The sequence below is a fragment of the Lytechinus pictus genome, chromosome 11 (assembly GCF_037042905.1).
Source record: "Lytechinus pictus isolate F3 Inbred chromosome 11, Lp3.0, whole genome shotgun sequence".
NCBI classification, from domain to species: Eukaryota; Metazoa; Echinodermata; class Echinoidea; order Temnopleuroida; family Toxopneustidae; genus Lytechinus; species Lytechinus pictus.
In genome coordinates this window covers 22,262,601-22,273,184 of record NC_087255.1, presented here as the reverse complement: position 1 = coordinate 22,273,184, position 10,584 = coordinate 22,262,601, and the positions used below count along the sequence as shown (strand labels likewise).

The window sequence follows — 10,584 nt, the reverse complement described above, 5'->3', positions numbered from 1 at the left end:
TATAAACATCTACATGCATTGCTCTCCACCCAGGTATTAAATTGGATAAAGATCTTGGAACTGAAGTTATATTTGATAACATGTGATACTAGTATACCACAGTTGGGATTATACCTTAGTCATCACAATCACATTTGCATAACTTTCACTTGCACTTGGACTTGCACAGTAGGCTTTCAATATTATCAATTTCAAATTTGCACAGATTTTGAGGTCAATGGTGAAACTTGTAAGCTGCTTTTTATAAAGACTCATCTATTGATATAATCTGTGCTCCCCCTTTTAAGTAAAAATCTGTGCAATTGTGTACGAGTCTAACCTTGATTCAAGATGAATATTTCAAAGCTTTTTACCTGGAAGGATGCACTGTTTTTCTTTATTTTAGTAACAAGTCTTTCTGGATGTGAATCCACACAATTAACAAGAACAGAAGGGCAGGAAGCTACCCTCATATTTCCATATCCATGTATAAACACATCAAAAGTGACACTACAGCAGTCAAATAGATTGCCAATTTATCGGTCAAGTGATTTATCACCATCACTGCTAAAATCTCAGGTCAATCGATTTACGATTAAAAATGAAAATGATACAAATGAATGTTCTATAGATCTGACCATAAGCAATATAATCATAGATGATCAGGGGACATACATCTTGTTTGTATACAAGGATGGGAGGATATTAGATGATCTTACATGGAGGATTTGGCTTGAGGTCACCTACCCTCCGGGAAAGGCAGTATGTGTGGAAGGTAATGATATGGGTGGAAACTGGGTTTCCCTGGACTGTACAGCTAACATTGGGAATCCAACAGGGAAGATTGAATGCTATCAGAAAGGTGAATGGATGCCCCCACTCACCAATCCACAAAAATCGAGCAACCTGTTGGAACAAACAATCCTGGTCAGAATATTTGGGTCAGTGTTTTGTTGCGTTTCTATCATGGATGAAGTAAAAGAAAGATGTGAATGTGCAGATAGTGTCTTATTTCTGGCTGATCATCAGAGTAATCATCCTTGTCCAAAAATAACAACAACACCATCAAACATTTCCACAGTCACAATGAACAACAGAGGTAGCTCCATAACAACCGAGACCATCCCATTTATGAAGGTACAATACATCAGCAACAAATATATGATTCCACTGATAATTCTCTTTGTTTTTATTTATATTGCTGTTGTTTAATTTGATCAAGAAAAAAAAAAACAATAAAAACAAAGCAATTGCTCTCCAAACTCTAAAAATCGCTTGAAATATAAATGGTGGACAAAACAATCACATCTGGGTATACCCTTGACAACTCATGGTAGAAGTAGGAAAATAATTGAGGAACAGAATGGGAAATAATTACATGCTATAACAAGAAGTCGCCTGTCAAATTATTGCCAAATTGCATTTAATACTAATGAGAAACCAATTGTGCCTATAAAGTTAAAAAAATAAAAATAAAAACATCAAATTTTGAAAGCTTTCCAAAGAAAACCTGTAGGTTGTATCATTATATTTTTTTGTATTCAACATACAACCAATTAATGGAGGCTCATTTATAGTTGCCTTTTTTGTTGTTCCCTTGCACCTATAAACCATTTCATCCTGGTGTATCTTTGTTGTGATTGCACACACAATCAATCCAGGAAGTGCATTTTCAATGACATGTCCAGAGATTTTTTTTCATTAAATTAATTGTACATTGCCTACTAAGCATTCTCTTTACACTTTATTGCTAAGATTGATTGTACGTTGTAGTTGATACAATGCAAGTACATGTATATATGTCAATTTGGTACTTAATCAAACTTGGTTGCTAGTTCCAGTTCATAGCAAACATACAATTAAGAGTTAGATATTGTTTTGAGCAAAAAAATAATATGTCACGAGAGGCAATATATTGGACCTTACATGTAACTTCTGTTCAAATGGATGTTCAGAAATTGATTTTAATCAGTTTTGAAGCATTGTTTGCTTGTATGTGTGTGAAATATCAATTGTATTATGTTCTTGTTCGTTTTAATTTATGACAAAGTTGAAAATTTCTGCAGAGGACATAGTTTTTAATATCACTGCAATATCATTTCTTGTGCTATGTACATATTGTTTCTTTTATTTTGCAATGCTTATACTTTTATGCAGATATTTATTGGGAAATCGGCTCAGATACCCTTAAAACTTAAAATATGTAAAAATTAGTTTTGTGTAAAAATAAGTAATTACATATAATCAAACAGGGATTCATATTCACACTTATGTTGATTTTGAACCATATGGATAGACATTGAAACAGTAAAATTAATGAATGTTATGTATAGTTACCACAAATTGCAATGATTTGGGCCTTTTATATGATCACCAAATGTACTAAGAATATTTTGGTGTTACTGTTCAGCCAATCATGTAAAGAGAGCTTCAATATCGTCTCTGGGCTGTTAAAACCTTGTATCTCAAAACTGAAATATTTTGATGACAGCTCAGAATAAGTTTGATTTTAGAGTGATAGCTTTCTTTTGCCAAGGTAGAGTTCTTGACAGGTATCAGGAGAATGTTTTCATTAAAAAAAATAAGATCATTGCCATATTTCTTAAATACAGCTTTTTCTAAGCTGCAAGGTTTCATCAGCCCAGCCATGTTATATTATCCAACAGGGTACACACTGAGCAAATATGGACGCCATATGCACAATAAAAGCACTGTGGATATAAGTATTATTTTAAAGAGGTGAATATTTATAATGCATATTACAGGGTCAATTCCTGAACAACTACCAAGACATGTTTTTCATTGCCTCTTTTTGTTTTTAGCTCCATTATCTGATCCAATGTCAAGAAAAGTAAATAGTTACCTTCTTTGTCAAAAACAATTCTGATCAAAACACAAGTATGTAGAATAGTCTTCCATTTATTACTTTTATTTGCACATTTTCTAATTCAACCGAAACCTGCATTCTCTATGACCATTTTCAATAATGTGAGAGAAAATATCAAAGTCTCTATTCCAGTTTTGGAAGGCTTCTTATTTTGAGCTTATCAAGAGCAGGTAACAGGAAAACTTGTCGCTGTGAAGGTACACCATATTGGGATGAAAAATGAACAAAACAGCAGAAATCAGATAAAAAATACACTAATTTATGAGATTCTGTGGAAAATTTGCATACATGAGAGTTTTATATGTAATGTATAATCTTTGTAAACAATTCCTTGTAATAACGAATTGCTATTGGATCGGAAATGGGAATGGCCAGTGCTCATGTCATAGCTCAAAGGGGCCGTTTCATAAGTAAACTTTAAAATCAGTATTTTGCATGAAACCATCAGTCTTCCACATTTTTAGGACTAGTTGGCAGCTCTGTAAGAATAGATCTTAATTTTTACATTTATTGTATTTAAAGTGCCTTGTGTCAAGAGTTTGAGAACAGCCCCAAGTGGCTAGTCTTCAGTCATACATGTATGTACATGTGCCATGTACATTTGCATATGAGCTATTAATCTGCTGGCACATGGTCAAGCAATATACAAATAATTATACGAACAGAATACTTTATGAGGTGAAAGATAAAATGATCCATTCAGCGAGGCGTAGCCGAGTTGAATGGATCATTCATTTCATCTTTCACTGAACAAAGCATTCTGTCTATTACATGAACAGTCATTATTTGTCATTTGACATTCATGAATGTGGATGCAAAAGTGCATGCAGTGTGAGTGTGGTTTAATGATCGTCGCGCTGGAAACAAGTGTTTTACCTGTAGCGCCAGTGGTCTCAGCATGTGCACTGGACAAAAATCGTAGGGATCCAAAATTGCCCATTTGATGTTATTGTAAAATGGGCAGAATGAATGATATCAAACAACCAATCAAATGACAAGAATCTATGAAAGTGTCATATAATGATCAATATGTATGGTGTACATCTACAATGTAGGTCCATTCTTTGTACTGTGCATACAATGACGGTGCATGATCATCAATGCACACACACACACACACACACACACTCATGCATATACACACCCCAGAATGGACATGGATTGTGCCATGAGTGAAAGTCCAGTTGACTGTGGAATTCGAATAATGTTTGCACTCAATTCAGGGAATTTTCTATTTTTACAAGAATACTGCAAAGTAATAATGGTACACTGCAAACAAATTGCAAGTAGTGAAATGTCATGCTTCCTTTTTTAGACTTTCTTGTCCCCCCTTTTTTTTCTTTCTTTAATAATTGCCCTCTTTCTCTTTATCTCTTCCTTTATCTTTTTTTTTCCTTTTTCTTTTTAAAAATTTTCCCTCTTCTATTTGTTTTTTGTTGTCTACTCTTTTCTTTCTCTACATTTTTTTCTCTCTCTCTCCCTCTCTTTCTTTTTATCCCTTTCACCTTTTCCTGCCTTTTCTCTCCCCTGACATTTCAGTATTATATTGAATGGTCACTCCACTTCGATAAAGGTGTAGCCACAAACAACTCAAACATGAAATTTTCAATCTGTGATTTTTGCTCTCTGTCTTTCTACAAAGTTATTCAAATCAATTAATTAATATATTTATATATATATATATCTATATATACATATGATTTTTGTCATGCATTATTTTCCAATTGATTGTTAAAGAAGAGTTTAAATAGTTTTACTCTGGGGCCAGGGGACATCAAATAACCTGTTAAGTTTATCTACCCTGGCCCTCAGCAGAAATATGAAATGTGTAGTGTTATGTTCTTCAATTTCTATTCTTTTGTATGTGATTATTTGTATCACTGTCATATTTTATGTGTATTGTGAAATGTGAGCCATAAGATGATTTTTATGCAACTTATGTGGTCATGGCTGAAAAAGAAAATTAAAATATTCAAAGGGCAAGTCATCTGGTGATTGTAATATGAATTTGATTTAACATTTTGATTGACAAGTTTTGCTTGATACTTTTTCATTGTTTCACTTTGCTCATTTGTATACTGCTTTTCTTTGAAATAATGAAATCATTACAATCAATCAACTGTTTATGGTGAAGTGAACAGAAGTGTTGGTGGTGAGATAGAATTGAAAGGACAAGGAGATTAGGCACCTTAACAAAATCAGAGCTATGTCTTTCAAAATGAATCAAGCAAGCATCTTTTCATTGCTTATTCTCACATTTTTGTAGACAAAACGAGAGGAAATGTGACAAACCTTCTGTTAAAAATGCAAAGCACATTTTCAGCAGGATTTTCTGCTAAAAGAAGTGTCAGATATTTGTTCAGGTGTCTAAAAAAATAGGAGTAGCATTTCTGATGATTTTTGTAATAACAAGTAGAGTGCTTGAGAAAAAAATGCAGATGTTTTGTGTAGTCTTAGAAATTCTGCAAGTTAGCCCCACCTCCCCTACCCAAACAAAAAGATAAGAATCAAATCTGTTAACAAATGAAGTAGTATTTTTCATGAATCTAAAATTAAAGTGATTGATTTATTGGCCGATTCCTTTGTTACCTCATTCATATGGGCATGTAATCAGTCATTCTCTCTCTCATCCATTCATCCATCCAACTACCCATCCATCCACTCACTTAGTCATTCATACGCACTATAATTCTTATATTCATAAATCCAATTGCTCACTCACCCACCCACCCGACCACACACCCACCCACCCACCCACTCACTCACTCCATTACACACCCACTCACTCACTCATGCTTCTCAGGTGGACACTTGGACAATTCTATAGACTATAAGTCTATATAGAATACCAAACATATTACATTCACCTTGTACAGATATGACAAACATCCTTCTTCCATGAAGTAAAGCCCAGTGCACACAATGCGATGCAATGGCACTGAGATCCGATTGGTACAAGTTGTCAATTGTATCTCAGTGCAATTGCATCCCAGGTCAGCACACATATTGCAACAGCTCTGCAACAGCTCTGCAACAATCTGCATCTCCATGGCGCCTCCTCCATGCACAGATGCAGGGCCAATTTGATGCACATGTTTTTTTTTGCATGCTCTGAGTTGCAATTTCATCCCAGATTTGGGGGTTAAAACATGCTAATTTCAGACTTTTAATGTCAAATGAAATTTAATCTTGACCAATTATAATTGTTCAACTTCAGCTCTGAAGCAGTTACACCAAATTAGGCTAGTCAAATATGACACCATTTTCCAATTTATTATGTCTAGTTCTATGGAGATCCAGCTCAACAACCTAATCACGTGACCGGGTCAGACTAGTAGCAGCCAGGCCAGAAGAATGACCATGATTTTGGCCAGTTTCTCTTTGTGTTTATTAGTAGTGCAGAAAATTGGTTACAATGTCATAGTCTAGGACAAACCTGATTGGCTGAAATTATGAAAAATCACAGGAAGATTGGACATGTCAAATGTCTGAAATTTGGTGTATAATTTTTCTGCAAGAAGTTGTATCGCAGCTACAGAGCGTTGCAGGTTGGCGCATATGCTGTAATTTTGTTCCAATCGGGCCTTAGTGCAAATTGCGTTGCATAGTGTGCGCTGGACTCTAGTCTTCGGCAAACACGTTTTCAGCAGTCCCAGTGTAAGTCTCTGCAATCACTAAACATGATCTTGTTTTAGGGATGGCAGCGTAACCGATTACCTAATTTCCTGTACAAGATTCAGTTTTATGTCCGAAATAACATGAGACACAAAATGTACATAATATTCTCCTCTTTCCATCAGCAACAAAACAAGGTTGACAGCTGTTTGATAGTGCGTATAGAAAAAAAGAAAATTGATAATGAAAAGGATAAATCTTCAAGAAAACAAGGCTTGTAATTACATGGATTCCTCACGAAAATGAAAATTAAATGGCGAATTCAATCCATTCATGTTTACTCTACATTCTTTCCAATCAATCCTTTACATTTTTCACATGCAATTTTAAGCTATCCCATCACTCTTAAAGTGATTATTCAACATCATTCAGGATCAAGGCTGTACGCAGAAATTTTTCCTGGGGTGGGAAGGATGTGAAAAAATTTTCGAAGAAACTTGAATGAAAGGGAGCGAAGTGACCAGAATTGTCGTGGGGCGCTTTTGCATTTTTGAATGAAATTGAAGGATTTTGTGCACACTATTGGTGAATTTTTTGAGAATTTTCAGTAAAAAAATGTAGGTTTTCAAAATTTTTAGTGGAAACTACCCCCTCTCCCCGCTGCATATGGCCATGTTCAGGATCTGAACTATTTTTCCCTTGCAGCTACTGCTGGAATCATAATTGCAATCATGTAGGTCAGACATGAATGGAGGGAAAATACATATCGTCACTTTTTTTAACTTTATTGCGAAGCATGTAATAATGCTCAGGAAATATCATTTTCAGCAATTCCTCTTGAAACATTATTGCATGCACTGACAGCATGTAAAGCCTCACAGCTCAGATTTTTTGCAGACGTTCCAAAAATACTCAATCCCTTCAACAGATAAAACTGAAGAAGAAAGAATGCTAAAATTGACAAAACCACATGGGTGGACTCAGTCTTGATTATTTGAACTCAGAGTACCATGATTTTAATTAAAGGTAGTAGACATGAAAGAAAATCAAATAAACTTACAGGGAAAAGCTTAGCAGCTGTAGCCAGTAGAAGCAAAGCATGGTTGTGTGTTTGGGGATTGTCTGAGGTACGGATACATTGCACCACCAACTCAACGCTGAACTGCTCTTCTGTTATCAGTGGACCTGAAAAATTGCCAAGGATTATACAAGATAAAGGAAGGTTTTTATATTATATCAAATCACATTTACAATATTTAATATAATTTCTCAAATACTTGATTATTCATGATCTGTTGAATTTTTCTTGGTATAAGAATTGGTCTTATTTGAAAAAAACACAACAGTGAATCCCATTTGGGCAACTGTGAATTAAGTTAAAAGAACTTTATTGAGCTAATTGTTATTTTGTGACCTAAGGATCTAATGATCTTATTGCAACTGCCTCTACTTAAATGCCCTCATTCCATTCTATGACCATTCTGTCGACCATAAATTCAATACATCTTGATGAAATAGGCTTATAGCAAAATAGTCCAACAGATACAGGTATAGACAAAATGATCAATAAGCAACATCATGGTAATGAGTGAAAATGGTTGCAGACATAATGGCCCTTATTCTGAAGTCAGGTTTAATTTAAACTCTGGTTTTAAGCTGTGGTTTAACTATGGAAAGCTAGATGTTACATAAATATCTAACAGTAGAGGTTAAATGTATCAGCTCATTTGACTCCCAAAACATTATTAACTGCCTGGGAAGGATAAGTATGACAGTTGTCTTCACCATTAAAGAATTAGTAAAGAGCACAGTAAACATGAGAAGCATTCACTGTGAACAAAATTTTGAAACGTTTGGCTTCTCATAATTTTAGCACAGAGTTAGACCATGGTCTAAGTTAAACCCGACTTCAGAATACGGGCCAATAAGATCAGACTAGGTGGGATGAAACCAAATGGGTATTAGACAAAAAGGGAATAAACCATTTGGAAGTGAAGTGTACATTCGCATTATTTCTAAAAGGGACACTTAAATGGCAAAATAATGTACTTCCATAAAAAAATATCATTCATGAGAAATTCTTTAAAATCGAGGTTAATTTGTTCCCATATTATCATAGATCCAGATATGGTACATTAAAATGAACTTATCTCTGTGAAATCATGAAATAATAGCTGAAAATCTGACAACACTTATGATCACTTACACAGAAAAGCACATGTACGACAATGTATTAAATAATATGGCTTGGAAAAATATCTGACAGTTCATGGAATTCCATGTTTATTTTGCTATTTCTCACCAATTACACATTTTATTCCAGAGCTATTTGGGGCACATATTTTTCATTTCCTAAATGTATATCAGTTGAATCAATATTGTGTTGCATTAATGGTTTTCAAACATAAACAAAATAAAGTGCCATATAATCTTGCCTCTATGATCAAAGGTAAAATATTGATGCACAGTTATAACACTAGAAATCCTGAAAATTATTATGTAGAAGAAGTAAAAATACAGCATCTTCCTTTTCTTTTAAATTCAAAGGACCTTGCATTTGGAATTCTCTTCCCCGTAACATCAAACAGATCTCATATTTAAATTCCTTTAAATCCAAGCTGAAAAACTTTCTTTTCAACCATCCAACATCTTAATTTAATTTATCCCGTCATATTTCCTAATTGTTATATGTTTATTTTATCAGTACAAGTCTTGAATTTTATATTTTACTGTCCATAGGACGGCCTCGACAGAACATTTGCTTTGTTCTTTTGCAGCTTCCCATTTCATGTTCATTTTTATGCATGTACTGTAAATATCCTTGTACAATCTTAGCCTTTAAAAAAATCTTACTTGCATCTTACTATGTATCCTTGTTTCTTTATGTAGTTTTATATTTTTTATATGCTCAATGTATTTTAATGGACTTGAATAAATAAATAAATAAAAAAAAAAAAAAAATTATACATAAACACACTTGGGTGTCATAGGATTCTGTTCGAGCTAATTTTGAGATCGTTACCACAACTGGCATTTCTCTTTAAACCAAACCAATGACATGTATGATCTGAAAAAAAGTATTAAAATGATCATACCTGTTTCTTCTCCCTCTGTATCACCGAGATGATCACAGATATTGAGAATGGTGGTGAGGAGAAGTTGCTTGATGTATTCTGCAGATCCCTGATCAGTGGCTGGTAGATCTAGGCACCTAATGGCATCAAAATCAAACAGATGTGAAAAAAAATTAACAGGTCTAAACAAATAAGAGTTTGGGATAATTTGTGCATTCAAATTGCTTGTGATAAGGTTAAACTCTAAAAAACCCAAGGAGCTACTATATTAGTGTTAGGCATTACAAAAGATATCTCAAATAAGGGGATTAGTGAACTGATAACAAATTTATTCAATTTATACTCCAAAGGTAGATATACTGCACACAGAGAAATGTGCACATGGGACTAAGTCCAAACCTGGCATGACTATTTGGCCAAAAATCTCCAGACAATTTTCATCAGAATCTAATATATGGGCACTTCAGAAGCAGTGTTTACACTGGACAAATCTAATATGATATTCTTCTCAAATGACATCAAAGAACATGGATCCTCAAATATTTTCACTTTTAATAGCACCCAAATTTCCCTTCTACTTCCACAATATGCAACATTCCCCTCTGACCATAAAAGCACGGATGACTTACAGATTGAGAATGTTAAAGAGAGCAGGTACAATGGTATGCCTGCCTTCCATCTTTCCCAGTTTCCTCTGTTGTAGATTCTCCAAGATCGTCATCACCCTCTGCCACTTCCGGCCCTCGCTTGACGCCGTCTGCGATGCATCTTCGGTGCTGGAGTCCTTTGACTTTTGCCTGAAATTAACATCCAATGAGTGGATTAGAGAAATAGAACATTCAATTATTTGAAATATCCAGGTTCACCAAAATATTATTAACTTTAATGGTCAAATGTGAAATACAGTGAGCATGAATCGGAAAAAACACTAAGTTATATGCCCTTGAGCAGCATATGGCATTAATTATATGTCCAACCCTCCATAAAGGTGTGCTCAAAAGTTAGTGAACCCCCATCACAAAATGCACT

General features: G+C 34.5%; 1 protein-coding gene across 1 annotated transcript in view; it reads right to left on the bottom strand.

Moving 5' to 3' along the window:
- Positions 1 to 398: 398 nt before the first annotated feature.
- LOC129271977 (HEAT repeat-containing protein 1-like) overlaps positions 399 to 10,584 on the bottom strand; it is a 33,003-nt gene continuing 22,817 nt past the window's right edge. Inside the window, exons 25-28 of the mRNA XM_064107110.1 lie at positions 10,185 to 10,352; positions 9,577 to 9,692; positions 7,542 to 7,666; positions 399 to 885 (exon numbers count right to left, since the gene is read on the bottom strand). Coding sequence (XP_063963180.1) covers positions 685 to 885; positions 7,542 to 7,666; positions 9,577 to 9,692; positions 10,185 to 10,352 — 610 coding nt within the window. The 3' untranslated portion in view covers positions 399 to 684. The remainder of the gene's footprint in view (positions 886 to 7,541; positions 7,667 to 9,576; positions 9,693 to 10,184; positions 10,353 to 10,584) is intronic.